The following is a 19,878-nucleotide window of genomic DNA, read 5'->3' on the forward strand; positions in this document are numbered from 1 at the left end:
ATATGTCTGTTTAGGTGCATTGAAGTTAGGATTCAAATCTGGATTAAGAGATTTTCTAGGTCTGGATGGTACTTTCATGAAGGGCCCTTACCCTGGGCAAGTGTTAACTGCTGTAGGGTTGGACTCAAACAATGGCATATACCCTGTAGCATATGCAGTGGTAGAGACAGAATCAACAAGTAGCTGGACCTGGTTCTTGGAACTGTTAGGAGAAGATCTGGATCTGGGACCAAATTCAAACTTTACCTTCATTTCAGATAGACAAAAGGTGTGTACCACCTAACTTTTTTATTACCTTTACTAAATACATTTGGTTAACTAATGTTGATTACATTGACTTTTGTTTAGGGAATAATACCAGCAATGGAGAAAGTATTCCCTAGTGCAGAACACAGGTTCTGTTTGAGGCATATCCAGGAAAACATGAAGAAGCAATGGAAAGGAAAAGACTTAAGTGACCAGCTTTGGGAGTGTGGTAGAGCAACAACAGTCAATCATTTTAACAGAGCAATGGATGAGTTGAAGAAGATCAATGCAGAGGCTCATGCTTGGGTGTCTAAGATCCCAGCAAACACTTGGGCTAAATCTCACTTTAGTGGTAAGTTTCTAGAAATTTATTGAGAATTGTTAATCTTCCCTTTTGTGTGTTTACTATATGTCTAATTGTCTTCTGTTAATATATATATTATTCAGGAAGGGCACATACTGATTGTTTGTTGAATAACCTTTGTGAGGTATTCAATTCAAAGCTAGATGAAGGTAGGGATAAACCTATTATCACTTGCTTAGAGTATATTAGAGAGTATCTCATGAAGAGGTTATGTGTGGTGCAAAAGGAAATAGATAAGTGTGAAGGACTTCTAACCCCTACTGCAACTACATTGTTTGAAAAGATTAAGGCTGATGCATCAAAGTATGTGGCTAAATACAATGGGGCAGGGAAGTACCAAGTGGCAAGCACATGGCAAGACCAATATGTGGTAAATTTGAATGATCACAGTTGCAGTTGTAGGTTTTGGGAGATTACAGGTTTCCCATGTAGACATGCTGTTTGTGCTATATGGGACAAAATTGAAAATGGTGAAAATGCCCCACATGTTGATGAATGGGTCCATCCTTGCTATAGGTTATCAACATGGAAAGCCATGTATTTCAACAAAATTGATCCATTGAATGGACGTACAATGTGGCCTAAAAGTGACTGCCCATTCACTTTACTTCCACCAAAACATAAGACACAGGTTTGTATTTAAAGTACACAAAATATATAGTATACATGTGAACATGGAATGAATTCAATTTTAACTATAGTATATCAACATGTGTAGGTTGGGAGGCCTAAGAAGAAGAGAAGAAGGGGTGTTGATGAGCCAAACAGCCAAGCTGGTAGATTGAGCAGGAAATATTTGGCAGTCACTTGTTCAAAGTGTCATAACAAAGGGCACAATTCCAGAACATGTAAAGGGCAGGGAGGCAGTGGTGAAGTTGGAGGAGGCTGAAAATTGACTTTTTAGTGGTTATTAGGATGTTGGCGTTGTAGGTATTTAGAAACTTATGTAATGTGTACTTGTTTGAAGATGTGTTAAGAACTTGAAAACTTTGCATGTAATGGTGTGTATGCACTTTTTGGATCATGGTTGTGTTAAGAACTTTATAACTTTGAATGTAATGGTGTGTATGCACTTTTTGGATCATAGTTGTGTTAAGAACTTTATAACTTTGAATGTAATGGTGTGTATGCACTTTTTGGTGATGAATTAATATGTTTTGTGTACTACCCTTCACTTCACAGATCAATTAATAACAATGTACATTTGAATTGCAAATGAAAACCATCTTCAAGATGCAATTACAATACACTTAACAATTACATTTCAAAAACATTCAAGAAATTGAACAATGAACTATAACAAACTACATTCCATTACCATTACCATTACCACTGCATTACACATTAATCTGATACATAAACCAAATACAACACCACCAATTCCAAAACCACCTACATAAACTGAAAGCAAAAAAACCCCTATCCGATTAAAATAAAAAAAAACCCTGCAATGGTTACAAACCAAAAACCAAAACTCCATTACCATCCAAACCTTCAGAAGATATTTAGAGATTAAAATAATACCAAAAAAAAAACACCCATGAACAAAACAACATCAGCTGGTAGTTCCACAATTCTGCAGTTACAATGGCGACCCTCTCCTCCAATCAATTCATTGATCTTATCAAACCTGGAATCACCACCAATGCCCTAACACACATAGGGGGATCAGACCATCGAATGAAACCACATCTTTTACAGTTCCAAAATTGCCTTCCAGGGTTACGATCCGTCCATGAAGTGATCTTCGTTGCTTCATTCCCACATCTGCAAGTCACCATCTTTGAATCAGAAGCGATTGGATGTCGTGAAGGGTGCAACGGTCGAGCAACAGTGGAAAGGAGAAGAGATGATCGACTGATGAAGCTAAAGGATTTGCCCAAAAATCGGACATGCAATTTCTTTTAAAGAGAGGAGGTTACAACTGAAATGACGAAATTACCCCTGCAATATTTCATTAAAAAATGAGTTAACGGTGAAATGCTAACGGAGTGAGCCGGAAGGACCATTTGTTAAAAGTTTTGAAACCACAGGGACCATCTGTGAGGTTTTTTGAACTTAGGGACTAAACTTGATATTTCTGAAAACCACAGGGACCATTTTTGAAGTTTTGTCAAAGGAAAATGACATTGAAAAGAGGTGGAAGACTTGGAAGCAGCCAAGGGACTTCGCCATGGCATTTGTTTGGAATAACACCACCGGCTCTCCTTTTGGAGGCCTAGTCATTGCCTGATTCTCTATTTCTAAGCTCGCCGCACCCACTCGTTAAGCCCTAACCTAAACCCTTCAAACCCTCTTCTCTATCTCTGTTTGTACTTGGTATGACATTCAATTTCATGATCTGTGCTTCTTTCATTTCATTTAATTTCCTCCCTTTAATCTCATGTTAAAGATGCTGAAAGTGGTTGAAATCTAACATTTTGATGGAGTTCTGTTAAAAATGCCGATCTGAACGAACATCTCAATTCAATTAGAATTCTTATGCTACAGTAATCGTTAATCATTGCTGTATTTCATTCACGCGCTGGAATATACGGTGCATGCTTTACACGTGTTTCTATTATTCATCATTGTTCATATTGGTAAACGATTTACGACTGGTTGTCCAATTTGGTAATTCAACACATATATCATGGTACTTGCAGGTTCTTCATAGAATTCTGTTAGAGTTTCATAAAAGAAGGCATCAGATCCTCAACGATTTCAGTTTTAGCAGGGAGAGCTAAGCCACCTAGTTAGCTCTCTCAGCTTATTACAACACCTCAGGGTTAATTAATTTCGTGGGTTTCTAGCAGCAAACAATCAATCTGTTTCAATGGCAGCAGCTACACACTTGTGTGGAATCAAGACTCCTTATTGTTTTTCAAAGAAGGCTCTACATTCCCAATCTTTGTGCTCACAGAAGAGACTCAATTTTGATCTGCTCACTGAATCGTGTGGGACATTAAGAGTTTCATATCCAAACAAGGGAAGAGGAGGGCTAAGGGTTGTTTGTGATGCGAGAAAGAATGATGTTTTGGTACAAAGCGAAGCCAAATGTCAAGGTTTGGAAGAATCAATTAACCAGCTGTCATGTGTGATGAAGTTTGGTGGATCTTCAGTAGCCTCAGCAGATAGGATGAAAGAGATTGCTGAACTTATCCTCAGTTTTCCAGAAGAGAATCCTGTGATTGTCCTCTCTGCTATGGGGAAGACTACCAACAAGCTTATTGTGGTTTGTGCAACAATTAATTTTTATAAGAATTGATATTTTAGCTGTTTCTTCAAGAAGGTTTAATGTTAAATCTGTGTTGTATTATATAGGCTGGAGAAAAGGCTGCAAACTGTATTTCTGATGTTTCTGAAATAGATGAGCTGAGCTTTGTGAAAGAACTGCACTACAGGTGAGTATTACCATCATAAAAAGATTATAGACATTAGTTTATGCCGATTGAGTGTTGAACATTTGTGTACTCAGGACAGTGGATGAGCTTGGATTAGACAAATCACTCATAACAGGTCTGCCTCCAATTATTGAAAGAATAAGACATTTCTATATGATGCTGAAAGATTTTTCAGATCTTGTTTTCTAATTTGATATATTTTTGCAGACCACCTAGAAAAATTAGAGAGACTTCTGAATGGGATTGCTGTACTTAAAGATATGACTCCACGTGCAAGAGACTACTTAGTGTCATTTGGGGAATGCATGTCCACAAGAATATTTGCAGCATACTTGAATAAAATCGGTGTCAAAGCTTGCCAAGTATGTGGCTCCATATTGTATTTATATCTGAAAACTCCCCTCTACCCCCATATAAGTGTACTATGTTGCAACAAACTAATAAAGTAAAATACCTAAATTACCCCTCCACTAATAAGATGCTTGTAATTAAGAGGGTTTGATTCTTAATATTTTGTTTGAAGAGGCTTTCAACCGAATGCAAAAACATATTTTATGACTTATTTCCTGCATATTATTCTCTTCTGACACTTGCCTTTTTGTTTTTGTTCCTTATCGCAGTATGATGCATTTGATATTGGGTTCATAACAACTGATGACTTTACAAATGCGGATATTCTAGAAGCAACCTATCCAGCTGTAGCAAATAAACTACACAGTGATTGGAATAATGATCCTGCAATCCCTATTGTTACTGGCTTCCTTGGAAAGGTCTTTTTACTTTTTTACATCATCTCAAATTTCATGAACAACACCTACTATAAACATGATTCTACAAAATAACAATATTTTAATTGCAGGGTTGCAGAACTTGTGCAATCACTACATTAGGCAGAGGTGGTAGCGATTTGACTGCCACAACCATCGGTAAAGGATTAGGCTTGCGAGAAATTCAGGTCAGTAAAAAATTTGTTGTATTTTCCCATGGAAATTAATTATTATTATCATTATTTTTTAAAACTTTATATGTTTGTTCCTAATCCTTATATATATAACCAGGTGTGGAAAGATGTAGATGGTGTTTTGACATGTGATCCCAACATATATCCAGGTGCAGAACCTGTGCCTTATTTAACTTTTGATGAGGCTGCTGAACTTGCATATTTTGGTGCTCAGGTAGCATAAAATTAATTATTAATTTTTCATTCTTTACTCTATCCAATCTCCATGTGGATCTTACTTATTATTCTCTGTTTCCTTTTCATATATATATAGGTTCTTCATCCACAGTCTATGAGGCCTGCAAGAGAAGGTGATATTCCAGTTAGGGTTAAAAATTCTTACAACCCTAATGCTCCAGGTACCCTAATCACTAAATCAAGAGATATGTCAAAGGTCAGTAGCTAAATTATACAACTGTAATTTTTTATTTTATTTTTTTTAATTTCACAAATTGTAAAACATCTAACAACTTTCAATTTCAGGCGATACTGACTAGCATTGTTTTGAAACGTAATGTGACCATGTTGGATATTGTTAGCACTCGTATGCTTGGTCAATTTGGATTCCTAGCTAAGGTAAAAAAAAAAGAAAAAAGAAGGGGAATATGATTTAATTTCTTTATTCTTTTAGCAGACTGATGTAACTTTTAAGTTATAATTGACACATGATTTAGGTATTTTCAACTTTTGAAGATTTGGGTATTTCGGTTGATGTTGTAGCTACTAGTGAAGTTAGTATTTCTTTAACATTGGATCCTTCAAAGCTTTGGAGCAGGGAGTTGATTCAGCAGGCAAGCATTTCATATCATTCTTCATTATTTGACAATGAAAAATCTTTTTGTAATAAGTGAATCAATCTTTGTACTTTTTAATCAGGAACTTGATAATGTTGTTGAAGAACTTGAAAAAATTGCTAAAGTGAATCTCCTTCAACACCGATCAATCATTTCACTGATTGGGAATGTTCAGAGGTCATCACTTATATTGGAGAAGGTACTGACCTGTTTTTCTCTTCTATTCTGACTTTTTATAAATCTTGAGTTGAATCCCTATTCCACCTTTTTGGGTGGGACAAAAATTTACAAGTTTGTCCTATTGACATTATTGGTCTTGGTCCTAGTCAAATGTATGCTACACGCACTACAATCTGATCTGTTTTGTTATGTCTTGCTTCTATGGTGTAATTAGATTTTCTTTTGATGTGTAATTTTTGTATTGTATTTGTTTTTTTTTTTATAATGTAGGTATTTCATGTTCTTCGTACAAATGGAGTGAATGTTCAAATGATATCTCAAGGAGCATCGAAGGTGAATATATCGTTGATAGTTAATGACAGTGAGTCGGAAAAATGTGTGAGGGCTCTCCATTCGGCTTTCTTTGAGACTGATCTTGCTGTTGCTGACCTAGTCAACCACAATGGAAATGGAAATGGAATCTAAACCCTAAACCATAGACAGTAAAATGCACTAGTAACTAACTAATGTATCCTTGGCTTGATTTTAGGGATTCTATAATATAATAGCGGTATTCAGAATGGTCACAAACCATGACTCCATGGAGGGCTATGTATTTATTGTAAGCAATCCCAAATAATGAATCCTTGCTTGATTTTAGGGCTTCTTTCTATGGACACTTTTTATTTTTTGTAATGTATGGATTTCTTCATTGCTCTTTAATGGCTTCTAGCTTTCTTACGATAAGGGTAAATTACGCCAAATAGTAACTTATATTTTATAATAAATTTGGTGTGTCTATAAATATCATAATCTCCTCTCCTAATAAAAGAGAGTAATTTTCTCCACGTGGCATCTTCTTAATGCAAAAAATTTCAAACTGAATTACAGAATATGCCCTTTTAGCTTTAAACCACATATGGGTTTGAATAACAGTCAATCAATCCTATGAACCCGGTAATTGATCGCCCGCAAATCGCCCCAATCTCGCTTTGATTTTTGATTTTTCCATAAATCATTCCCTCCCTCCCGTGAAATGAGAGATTCAAATTTAAAATTTGTTAACCAGATTTAGTTTTGGAATACCTAATTATATCCCCTAAATCTCGCCCTTTTCTATATATCTAGGGTTATGATATAGATTTGAAGCAGTAATTGAAGATGAAGAGTGTTTGGGAAGAAGCGCATGACGGACTGGTTGCTGGAGGTTTCTTATTAGCGGTTATCGTCCTTATTCTCAGACCCATCAGTAAGTTTTGGTCAAATTCTCTTTCTTTTCATCTATTTTATGTTGATAGTGATTGTTCTCCGATGGCCATGGTTTTTTTTTGATGATTTTTGCAGTCACCGGTTGATGTTATTCTTTTCTCTTTTTTCTTAACCCAATACAACTTTTGCTTAATTTCATTCTATCTTTCTAAATAAGAGTTTGTATGCTTCACTTTTATAGCCCCTACAAGCAGCTTCAAAGGGACGAGACAGAGACTACAATATCCAATCTTGATTTTTAAGCTCTAACAATAGGTAACGTTTCTGGCCTAGATTTATTTGATTTCACATTTAATACGTTTGTTTGGGGATGGATGAGTAGAGCTCATTCCTTTATTTCGTTGTTTTCAAAGATTAGGTTTTGAAAATTTGTTATTACTCTGTATTATATGTATGAAATCTTTTGTTTAATTTGTGTTTACTGAAGATGAACATTAATTGCTGATATGTTTGAAATGGCTTCCGCTTTTAGATGCTTCTTTTGTGGAATTTCCTTTTGATAAGTTCCTTTTCAATCTTTCAGTTTTATAATGGATTTGTAAACTATTTTTATCTTTGTGCTTGATTTCTTGAATAATCAAACTCCTTGAACCCTTTATGAAAAAGGTGTCAACACGAGCTTATTTTGCAACCCACAGTAACCAAAGTTATCAATAGGTAATAGTGGACTAATCTATTAGATAAAAGGTTTGATGTTGATGATTCTAATTTGGATTCTTTTGCAGCAATTCACCTTTATGTCACTCCTTGAACGATTTATGAAAAAGGTGCCAACAATAGCTTATTTTGCAACCCACATTAACCAAAATTAATCAATAGGTAATAATCGATTAATCTATTAGTTAAAAGGTTTGGTGTCAATGATTCTAATTTCGATTCTTTTGCAGCAATTCATTGTTAAAGTGTGGAGAAAAACTGGTTAGTGATATAGGGCTTGTGAAATTGGAGAAGTAGTACAAGCCATTAAAATAAGAATTGCACAAGGTGAAATCCAGTAGTTTCATGGGTTTGAGATTGAATTTTACATTTTGAACATGCTTTGAATTTTTTTTTTTTTATTTTAAGTATATTATGATGTCCTTAATTTTAAATTTTAAACAAGGTGGGGAATCATACTAGAGTTTTATCTTAAACATGCTTTAACTATTAAAGTTTTGATTTTGATTCTATTACTTTCCTATGATTGAACTTGAAGGTACAGGTTTGAATTTCATGATTCAAATGATGTCACTTTTGGCAAGTTCATGGAAAATATGATTGAGAAGGAAATACATAAATGTTTTCCATAGCAATAAGCTTTTGTCTTGGTCTCACTTGTCAATTTTTACGTGCTTGGAAAGGTAAGACAATAAGAAAATTTATTTTTTAATGGATATCTTTATAATTTTAATTCAACTACCTGTTAATAATGCAAAATTTCTATAATCTTAATATAACTATTTGTCTCTATGTTCTTTTTTTGTTTTTCAAATTTTATAATTATATATCTAATTATACAACATAATAATTTTATCGTAAATCTAGACATAAAGAAAGTTGCTCATATTTTAAAACACATTGACAAATTAGTTTAAATAAACAATTATATGGTTACGGACAAAACATCTAAGTTTTTAAATAAACAAATGTTTGCAAATATATTATTATTCTAAATAATTAAATGTTTGCAAATGTATTATTAAATTTGATGTCTTTATAAGCATTGTACTTAGAAAATTTATCCAATTATAGTATTTATTTTCAAAATTCTTTTATGAGGATATTGTAATGTGAAAAGTAATGTACTTTTATCACTCAACGAAGATCATTTTAAGAACCTGACTTTGTTTGAGATCGAAGAAATTTTACTTTGTAACAGCTTCGGTCTAAAAAATATATAAAAGTCTAAACAAAAATTATATCTTATTAATTTAATAAAATTTTATAAATATTTGATTTTTCATTACTCTCTTTAATTATCAATATTTTTCTTACCCGTGGTTTCCACGGGTTGTAACCTAGTTTGTAACAATCTAGGCTCTGTGTCTTAAAAAGTTACAATAAATTAAAACTTAAAATACAACTTAATAAATTAAAACATTACTTATTACCTAGAAACATGATTCAGTACATAAAAAAACAACTCATCATAACTAAAGCAACATGTCTTCGTCCGAAAGTTGGCCTTCTAATTCATCTTCGGGTGGTATATTAAGATCCAGGTTGTCAATTAGTCAAATATTGTCAATTAGTCAAATAGTGGCGAATTCGGAATGGATTACTACATTGTTTATTATACTTACTCTTTGAATCCATTATTGACCACCATATTATAGTGATTGTGTATCGGGGATGACTTGATTCTCGTCATAGGGAAATATTGTGTTTTCTTCATGATCTTTTATCATATTATGTAATATGTACACGTATATATCATATTTTTCATAGTTGTTACTTCACGAAACATTGACGCTTTTAGCAAGTATTTGCCAACGCTTTTTTAGTGCTCCAAACGCTTGTTCGACATCTATCCTCACTTTTTCTTGGACTCTATTAAATCTTGATCTTTGAGGGTCATCCGGACACGACAAAGTTTTAACAAAAACCAAAAAGTCGGGATAGATCCCATCGACAAGATGGTACCTAAATTTGTATTCCGTTCCTTGGAGTACAAATGACTAATATAGGGCGGTACCATCATATGTTTTGCTGAATATTGCTGAATTATTAAGAATATTAACGTCATTAATCAAACCAGGACTATTGAAGTAGGCATGTCATAACCACAAATCCTATAAGGCTACGACATCAAGTAAGACCGTCAGATCATGATAATTGCTCATGATATGCATTTGGACATATATTTCATCTCTAGTGTATACAATCTAAACTTCCTAACATCTAAGGAAAGTCATGCACATTCGCATGATGAGCATATAATTTTTGTATGTCACTAGAAGTAGGATGATGCAAATAGGATGGACCATACAAAGACATGATTAGATCTGTAAAACTTGTAAGACATTCTTGTGTGCAATGGAGTAGCAATATGGATGCAATGGTGGGCCTTGGCCACCCCACATAAATTTGAGTTCTTATATATACAAATATATATTTTGTTAAATAAAAGAAGTAGGGCTTTATATGGTCACTTCGTAGCAAAACTTGAAATTGAATACATTTTACCAATAACAAAACTTGAAATTGAATACAATTTGAAATTAAAGAATTATGATGCCGCTTTTTGAACTATTCCCCTCTCTGTTTCGTGAATTTTGTTGAGCAATAAGAGATAACACTAAGCTTTTCAGTATACACTCAATTTTAGATGATTTTAATGATGTACGAAAGCGTCGTGTGCAACTTAAATGAACATTTTACTTTAGAATGCATACATTGTCATACTTTGTTATCATTTGAAATATTTTACTACTCACTCAAATGTTGAAAATTATTTGGTTTACATTAAAATAAAATCATGGTTACGCTACTGCTTGTGTGGTACGTGCAAACATTCTAAAACTCTCGTTTAGCGAATCGTAGTTGGTGTCATATGCTAACATACGAAATACAATTGTATATTTTTGAATTGGATCAAATTCTAATGAACATCTTGCGTCTAGGCGTTGTCGGGTATAATTAGACGCTCCTATCACACCTTCGACAATACGTAGAAACAAATCTTTATGCATTCGTAGCCGTCACCGGAAATAGTATTCCTTGAAAAAGACCATGCTCATCAAAATAATCATACATGAGACGTTGGTAGGATGCTTCATGTTCTCTTTGGATATATCTTCTTGGTTTACGTTGCGCAATGCTCGCTTCCTAGCCGATAATTGTTTATTCTAGCATAATACGTACGCCGATGACTGCTTGTAATACGGTCCCAAGAGCATCTTCTGAGGAAGATGATGATGACATTTTTTTATAAAATGATAGAGGTTTTGAGAGATGTATTGAGATTTATGTGTGTTATGTTTATTTATAGTGGTTGATAAGAGGTAAAAATGGGAGAATTTCATATATGCCTTTCTTACACATCAAAATATCATATTTACCCAACTTAATTTCTAAATATCATATTTACCCTTTATAAAAGTTCTAAATATCATATTTACCCATCATAAAATTTCAAAATATCATATATATATATCCTTTTTAAACATCAAAATATCATATATGCCCTTCTTAAATATCAAAATATCGTATATGTACTTTTTAAACATCAAAATATCAATGTTAATATCTAAAATAACCTCTATCTACAACATGATAATAATAAAAAACAACAAAAACTAAACAATCAAAATATACATTCCATATAGAGGGTTGAAGATGAATCTTTTTGTTTGAGGGCGACATTCCAACAATTTAGAAGTTCACATTCCATTATCATAGACGTAACGGTAATATGGTTAAAATTTTTAATTATTATAATAATTCTAAGGTATAAAGAATGATTATAAAATATTAAAAACATTATAAAAAGGATTTGGGCAAATATGATATTTTGAGGGTTTATGAAGGGTAAATATGATATTGAGAAATTCAGTTAGGCAAATATGATATTTTGAAGTTTAAGAGGGACATATATGAAATTCTTCCTAAAAATTATTATTTTTTTCAAAACAATTATATTTTTATAAAAACATGAACATTTTCTTAAAAAATAATAGGTATAACATTAAGGTGAGTCAAACCCAAACATTTACCTCACTTTCTCTCTCCTCTTGTTGCAGGTTTGTCCTTTGTCGACTTCTCCTTGGCCACCCCCTTGGTGAGAACCAGAAACAATATAGCGCATGCTTAGCGAGAGTGGTGACGAGGCGTAGTACCTCCCACTCTATGTAGCCTTAATCAATCAAAAAAATCATTTTTTAACTATTAAACATCTTTCTATTTGTCACATCTACTTACTATGACTCCTTAAGTCGGCTGTTACCGGTCATAAGGGTAAAATGTGAACAATTTCAATAGTTTAGTGACAAATAGATAACGAAAAAAAGTTTAGTGACTAAATGTGAAGAAAATCGAAAGTTCGTTTCCCTCTAAAAAGTTCAATGGCTAAATGTGAACAAACTTTCTATTGTATTATTTTTAGCAAATTATTTATTTTTGTTTAATTGTAGCAACATTTGTTGATGAAGAATTCTATGAAATAAAAAAACAAAATGTAACATCCGGATTTCCAGGTATCATAATTTAAGTATTTTTCTTTTGAGTTAAAAAGAGAGACTCGGCGAGTTGGCGCCTCAACTCTTCGAGTAAGGTCGCGACTGATGACTCGGATTAATGAATGGACTCGACGAGTCGGTGAGACGACTCGATGAGTCCGCGCTGTTGGCAGAAACCCTAAATCTTTGGGCCCGAGCCATATTTAAAGGCATTTATGGTCTTCAATTGCGACTACCTTTCCCATGAGTGAGAACCCTAGCGAACTTGAGTGTGTAGAGTGAGAGGAAGAGCTATCTTGAGCTTTTTGGTATGATTTTGCAATAAAGGAGAAGAGTTCCAGCAAGAGGGACCAAGGAAGGTTATTGTTCTGAGTTATTCAAGCAAGGAGCTTCATTCTAAGGTACAAAAATGAACCCCTTTCCTTCCTTATTGTGTAGATTCCATTTTGGGGTTAGGGCTTGAATCACTTCATATTTGGGGTTTTAAATGCCTCAAACCCCTCTTGCAAGTTTGTGTTATAGATCTGGACCCTTATAGGTCCAGAGAGCCGAGAATATGAAGCTTTAGTAGAGTAAACCTTGGGGTTTGAAGTTAGGAATCTGGACCCTTCTAGGTCCAGAGAGCCGAGAATATGAAGCTTTAGTAGAGTAAACCTTGGGGTTTGAAGTTAGGAAGCATTTATGGGATTTTTATGGTATATATAGTTACTTTCATCTTACACATATATATGAAGTATTTTATATAAATTACGTGTTATGTGTGTATATTATTTGAATACTTGCTGTCTATGCTGGATGGACGATTTTATACATGTTTTAAAAGATTTAAACAATATATTTATTTTATATCTACAAATATGTTGCGGATGAAACATGGGTAGATGAAATAATTGGTGTGTGATGAAATAAAATGATGAGAGATAGGTGATGATAATTAGGTAAATTGATGATGATGATTAGGTGATGTAGGATGAAAGGAGATACCATAACCTTAACCGACAATGTAGCGATGTAGTTATCTACCAAAGTATACATGGCGACCACGGACTATTCTAGACAACCCAGTGGAAACACCAGCAAGCCCATAAACTGTAAGTGATGAATTACGAGTTCAGGCGATGTTGTAACTACGTATTCATGCGATGATACTCTAACCCCTTACTATGAATTACGAGGTCAGACGATGTTGTAACTACGTATTCATGGGATGTCACAAATTCTACATGCCAAACCAATGGTCATAATTCACATCAGTGAGAATGGTTCATTTTTTTTGTAAAACCAAAATCAGATTAGAAATTTTGATTTTTTTATTTTGGAAAATCTCAAACCATTGGTTTTTTATTTCGGTTTCGGTTTTTTGTTTTTTTAAATATATTTTCAGTTTTTTTTTTTTTTTTTTTTCCATCAACAAATGTTGCTACAATTTAACAAAAATAAATAATTTGCTAAAACATAATACAAGAGGAAGTTTGTTCACATTTAGTCATTGAACTTTTTAGAGGGAAACGAACTTTCGATTTTGTTCATATTTAGTCACTAAACTTTTTTTCGTTATCTATTTGCCACTAAACTATTGAAACTGTTCACATTTTACCCTTATGACCATAAGGGTAAAATGTGAACAGTTTCAATAGTTTAGTGACAAATAGATAACTAAAAAAAGTTTAGTGATTAAATATGAAAAAAAAATCCGAAAGCTCATTACCCTTCAAGTCATTATCCCTTATTTTTTTTATTGTTTAAACTTTAAAGGTTAACAGAAAAATAGAAAAATGTAATGTCTATTCTAAATTTTAAGTTGTAACCTTCCTTCCTAGGGGCCATTTTTGTCACCACGGTGGACTGGTGGAAGATGCATGCGTATAAAAACCCTCCATTCTTTCTCTTAGATTTTTAGGGTTTTACACAGGGGCGTCAATAGGCATACCTAATCTTTCTTTTTTCCCATCAAATATCAATGGCGTGCACCATTGATTTCAGATGCCTGGATGAAGGGTTCGGCGGCAAAACCTACAAGAGGAAGAGATCTGAACAGCAGCAGGAGAAGGATGCCTCCATGGATATCGACGCCGCCGAAGAAATCCAAACTTCAAAGCGACAAGCCGTTTCTTCTTCGGAAAACCCTAACAAGCCGATCTTCGGGAAGCCGACATACGACGGGGTGATAGCGGGTAAAGTATCCGGAAGGAAGTGGAAGCAACCGAAAACACAGAGATCATCGGCGGTTAGGGTGAGCCTGAAGAAATCGACGTTCGAGGAGAGGGCGCAGCAGAAGGAAATTAAGAAGGCTTATAAGGAGAGGATAACAGAGTTGAAGGAGGAGATAAGGAAGAACAAGGTGGAGAAGAGGGAGAAGAAGAAGGAGAGGGAAAAGAGGAAGGAAGAAAACATACTTAAATCTGGTACGAAGCTTCAGAAAATCACCAATCCGAAGACGCTGAAGAAGCTTGCCAAGTCTAAGAAGAGGAAGCTACTCAAAGTTGTTCCTGACACTGCTCCTAAGAAATGATAGGATTTTATTTGTTCGCTTTCAATTCAAAGACATGGTTGCTTGTTGTGCTTTCATGTCCTGTGTAAGATCTCTCTTTCTGATGTTTTTTTTGGTTCAGTTTTGTTACGATGATAAGTTATTGAGTAGAAGGTTAAAGGATGATTTGAGTTTCAGTTTACTAATTTTCCAGAATTTATATTACAAATCTTTGATTCATTTGAGCTCCATCGTATAATTCTTTTAGAGACAGGTTAGGTTTGCATTAGCTGTTCATTGCATATATATGTAGAGAGTATTTTTGTAAGAGAAGATGTTAATAGACATATTTTCACAAACACACCAGGTAAAATGTTTAATTAGGGAGTCATAGATTCTGGTTGCATTTTTAGCTTTTGCAATACTTGCATATCCTGTCGCCCTTATTATTGGGTCAATCATGATTTTAACAATGGAAATGATGGTTTATGTGGTTGTTTGTTTAATATCTACAAAAAAAACCGTTGTCCTCAATTCTTGTATTAGACTGATCTTTTAGTGTATTTACCTTTGACAACTCTTTGACTTGAATATCATTAATGGGTTTTTTCCAGACCCATGAAGGAGATAAATCTTTGGATTTGATGGTCTTAATACGTTAGTTATACGTATGGCACCAGAAGTGTTTGTGTATGTCAATATCCTGCATTGGATTACAAAGACAGTGACATCATCATTGATGAGCACCATTAAGATAACGAAAAGTGGTTGATTACCTTCTCAACTTTATGATTTCCAGCTGTCACAGAACTTGTCTTAGCTTGTTCCTGCATATACAAGAAGAAACTCATAGGATAAAATTTTGCTTTGTTTAATGTTCCTCAAGGTAAGATGAGAAAGATACCTTCTTATCTGTACACTTGGGGATAGTCAAACAAGGGTCGATGGCCATTAATCTCTTTTTACCGAAAGAACAGAAAATACAACATGATGAAGGTATAAGTATTCCTAATCATTCGAAAGTGATACAGTAGCATATAATTTAAACAATGTTAGGGACGTTTGTGTTGAATTTCAATGTAAAAACAAAGCTCGAAGACTGGTGCGTGTTTGCCCCTTGAAAGTCAAGTTGACCGTTTTGCCCCTCTTAATCGGTTCGGATTTTCCACCAAATTCGGTGTTCGGGAATCTCGGGTTCCATCTCACGCGCATCCCTAATGAGATAGTTGAATTGAAACTAAAGCCATTATGAGATGATGGACATTGTCAAAGTATAATGCCTTAACGAGAAATACATAGAAAACATCTATGATCATCATAGATGTGAGATATGGCTATGATGTATTAAAATATGCAAAGTAAGAAGCCTTAACATATTTAATTCATGTATATAGTGTTTATGTCTATTGAAATCAATTAGGATCGCTATGAGAAGTTATTATGAAGAGTTAAAAATATTAAGAAACTTTGATGGGATCTATTTTGTAATGTAAATACTAGATAGTAACTCTCCTTATTGTAGTTTACTCACGCCATGTAATTAACAATAATATACCTTTTGTGCACTTGGAAAACAAATGAAGTATTTCCAGGCACATTTTTCTATAAAATTTTGGATTGTTACACTTACAATACCAAAATAAACAAAGAAAGTGGATCTTCAAATTTCATGAAACAAAACTGAACCACATTGCTCGATCATGTGTACATAATAAAACGTCCACATAAATATCTAACAACCCAAACCAAACTATGTGAAAACATTGATGAATAGAATTTGGTATAAAACAACAAATTACACTTCCCTTGAAAATCCAATCCCAACTTATCTTTGTTTACATCTAGACATTGTGCCTGAAAATGACGACCACACATTCAGCCCTCCACGTCAGCATTACCAGAATCCTTGTTGATTATCTAAGATATAACTCTATTCCCCTTGGACCTTGCAATGCACACAAGTGGTATAACACAAACCAATATAAATTAAAAAATTACAACACAAAGTTTTTCCTTCACCTAAGATTCAGATTCAGATTCTAAAGGATGCCTCACACACACTAAATCATCCAATTTGTTACCATCCATCTTATACAACGAAACCCCTTCCATCTGCATGTAATGTTCCTGTGCTTCTTGTCTCAAACTCTTAAAAGGCATCACCTCCCATTTACTGTAATTCGAATTCCTCCTTTTGCTGCTCATATCTCTAGACCCTGATACGGGCCCACTCCCATACGCACCCGCATTCCCCCACACTTTACAGTTCCCAAACTGCCCCGCTTTACCATACTCACTCTCTTCACTCCTCTTTAACCGCGTGGCAGCTGCATGCGCTCTCCCTATCTTCTCACGACTTGGCACATCCGACCAGTCTTGTTCCCTTTTTGCCCTCATAGGAGAATGTATCCTAATCACCTAAAATATAAGGGTAGTTTGGTCATGCGAGTTTGAAACTTATCAAAACAAGAAAATCTTTAATTGCTTACACCAAGACATTCAAGAAGTTGGTAATACGCCCTTCCTTGTAACGGATTGTGACCTTTTCTTGGCTCAGAGAAGTATCTGGTCCTATTAAAGAATCAAAAGTGAGAACAAGATATGATCTCAAGTGGGGTGGGGGTAAAATAGGTATTTGACACTAACCATTCTGTATAGCCAGGATCGACAGTGAAACCGTATATGTCAACAATATCACACATAGAAAGTGCCAGCTCAACTGATTTCATCCCAGTTCCTTTCGCACCTCTTCGTAAAACAATACCTTGAAACAGATAAACTGGATTTGGAATCATCTGAAAAAAGATGAAGGAAAGAATGTGTTAGGAATTAGGATTATAAATATATTAAAAAAAAAAAAAAAAAAGTTTGTATTGGATACTACTTACATCAATCATTTTGTTGAAGTCTCTGTGAGTTACACTTTTGATGACAAGCACCTCATCATCTGCAGGAAAAAAAAAAAAAAAAAAAAAAAAAAAAAAAAAAAAAAAGGTAGAAAAAATTTGAGTGGTATGTAAATAGATTTTAAGATGTTAAAATCTTGAAAAGAATATCTATTGACCTGATCCATTGAGGATGGTGACCATATTACGTGCAGTGCCCCTAACTCCTAGTCGAAAATCCCTCTTTAGACCAACATGTTTTGCATATTTCTGCTTAAAAAAGAAGGTTAAAAAGAGGAATGAATAACTTACATCAACTAAATATCCTAAATATGGCTAAAATTTGAGGTGACTGATTTACCTCATTCACAGGTGCCTCATTGTCTCTTATAACTGCATCATGACTATCGATTTCTTCACCAAATTCAGTCTTCAAAAGATCACCCGAGTTTCCAACAACAGCACATTTCTCAAACTGTCTAGGGTGAAATGGTGGTTTGGCTGGCAACATTGGATTAAGAAGTTCCTCACAAAGCGTGCGATTGCTGCAATCTTTTGCACCTCTAATAAACAATTGGAGAAGATAAAGAATCACTAAACAAAGTGTAAATAACCATTCAAGAATGACAGTATTGTGTAACAACACAAAAGAAAAAAGATCTTTTAAGTCTTGGTTTATCAATATTAGAGAAAGAGAGAGAAAAACATACAACTGTGCTATTCTTTTGGCTGCATAGTCCATCCATCCATCTGGTCTTGCATCTAAATATTCTCTTGTCAAAACTGTGGTCATGTTACGATACTGCAATTCAGAAAGAAGAAAAAGGATTACATAATTTACTCATTTACATATGCATTGGAAAAAATAATGATAATCACTAACCTGTTCCCACAGGAGAATTGCCTCACAAACATCATATTTGTATTCTAATGGCTCATATGTCTTAAACTGTGGGTTCAACTGCAATTCAATACCAGATTGGTGAGAGAGCTTGATTGATTGATTGATAATTATATAAGATATAAAGATAGATAACAAAGGGAGTGAGAGACATACCCAGGTACTATTAGTCCCTTCAGGAAGCTTAAGAACCAACTTGCAGTGGTCAATGATTTGTGCAGTAAGTCCAAATCCTCTGTTTGCCTACATGTGATTCAAACTAGTAAGAGAAGGCACTAGGAATTAGCATAATATAATTCAACAAATAAACAATGGCAAATCCATGACACTGTATATAGACGAGCAACCATTTGGATTCAGAAAATTTGTTCAAGGATTAACAAGGCTAAAACCTTAAATGCTTGGGAACAAGCATGTGATCAGCCAAAAGTTCCTTTTTTTTTTTTTTGTTGTTGAAATTGACTGCGAGATGAACTGTATGATGAATTTAACGAAATAGCTTGCAGTGATATACGTAATTGCAGATGACAATACAAGTAGAGCAACATAACTAAGTGATATACGTAATTGCAGATGACAATACAAGTAGAGCAACATAACTAATTAACTACCAACTGTGCCATATGGTTTCGTGTGAGAGATGAAAAGGAGAATGAAGCTAACCACACATTGCTGAACGTCGGCCTGAAAACCAGATAAGATCTGGACGTCTTCTGTGTTCAGAGTTTTGGTACGAGTACCTGCCAGAAGGAGGGTAAAATTAATCAAAATTGCTAGTCGGTTGGATTAGGGTGCTAGAAAACTTATAGCGAAGGAAAGTAAGTCACCAGTGAAGAAAAAGGATTGAATGGCGAAAACAATGAGAGAGAAGACGGTTGCAGCGCAGATGAGATGAACAAATGCAGGTCTTCTTGATGAGGGTTTCAGTGGCCTCGTCATGGTGGTGGCTTCCTTAGCTCGGTCGATCTAGGTCACTCTGTCGGTGATGGAGATCGGGGGTTTTGGTTGTGATGGAATGTAGTAATACAAACAGAGTAAGATCAATGAAGTAGCATCAGATTTGTGATTCGCTCGCACTTCTTTGCTCTACTATCTCCAAGTTCGCACTTCTTTGCTCTACTATCTCCAAGTGCAGAAGTTGTTGAATGCGATCAATTCAATGATTCATCTTCTTCTCTAGATTAACACCAAAATAGAATCCACTAATTTTTTTGGAGCAAAAATTCCCAAACCCTTGACGAATAAGGTTCA

At 34.5% G+C, this 19,878-nt stretch overlaps 3 protein-coding genes across 4 annotated transcripts; 2 read left to right on the top strand and 1 right to left on the bottom strand.

Annotated features, from left to right (window-relative positions):
* Positions 1-2,738: 2,738 nt before the first annotated feature.
* Positions 2,739-6,669, top strand: LOC145087842 (aspartokinase 2, chloroplastic-like). 2 transcript variants are annotated; one of them, XM_079025931.1, is made up of 13 exons: positions 2,739-3,146; positions 3,256-3,824; positions 3,914-3,993; positions 4,068-4,108; positions 4,201-4,355; positions 4,614-4,763; positions 4,853-4,948; positions 5,052-5,168; positions 5,268-5,387; positions 5,477-5,569; positions 5,668-5,784; positions 5,870-5,986; positions 6,238-6,669. In XM_079025931.1, exons 2-13 carry the CDS (start codon positions 3,426-3,428, stop codon positions 6,430-6,432), a joined length of 1,680 nt encoding a protein of 559 aa, XP_078882057.1. In that variant the 5' UTR covers positions 2,739-3,146; positions 3,256-3,425; the 3' UTR covers positions 6,433-6,669. The 2 variants fall into 2 exon arrangements, with proteins under 2 accessions (XP_078882057.1, XP_078882056.1); XM_079025930.1 differs by having other exon boundaries at positions 2,739-2,929.
* A 7,568-nt stretch (positions 6,670-14,237) lies between these two features.
* LOC145087844 (coiled-coil protein) lies at positions 14,238-15,043 on the top strand. The gene has a single exon (XM_079025934.1). The coding sequence runs from the start codon at positions 14,332-14,334 to the stop codon at positions 14,881-14,883; it is 552 nt and encodes a 183-aa protein (XP_078882060.1). The 5' UTR covers positions 14,238-14,331; the 3' UTR covers positions 14,884-15,043.
* A 1,531-nt stretch (positions 15,044-16,574) lies between these two features.
* Positions 16,575-19,878, bottom strand: MGP2 (MALE GAMETOPHYTE DEFECTIVE 2). The gene is made up of 11 exons (XM_079025933.1): positions 19,455-19,878; positions 19,291-19,367; positions 18,784-18,870; positions 18,610-18,687; positions 18,437-18,528; positions 18,088-18,289; positions 17,906-17,996; positions 17,730-17,788; positions 17,488-17,636; positions 17,331-17,412; positions 16,575-17,259 (listed from the first exon to the last, which is right to left on the bottom strand). The coding sequence occupies exons 1-11, from the start codon at positions 19,564-19,566 to the stop codon at positions 16,861-16,863; spliced, it is 1,428 nt and encodes a 475-aa protein (XP_078882059.1). The 5' UTR covers positions 19,567-19,878; the 3' UTR covers positions 16,575-16,860.

This window comes from Lactuca serriola, chromosome 2 (assembly GCF_051521515.1).
Source record: "Lactuca serriola cultivar US96UC23 chromosome 2, Lser_US96UC23_V15, whole genome shotgun sequence".
In the NCBI taxonomy this organism is placed as follows: Eukaryota; Viridiplantae; Streptophyta; class Magnoliopsida; order Asterales; family Asteraceae; genus Lactuca; species Lactuca serriola.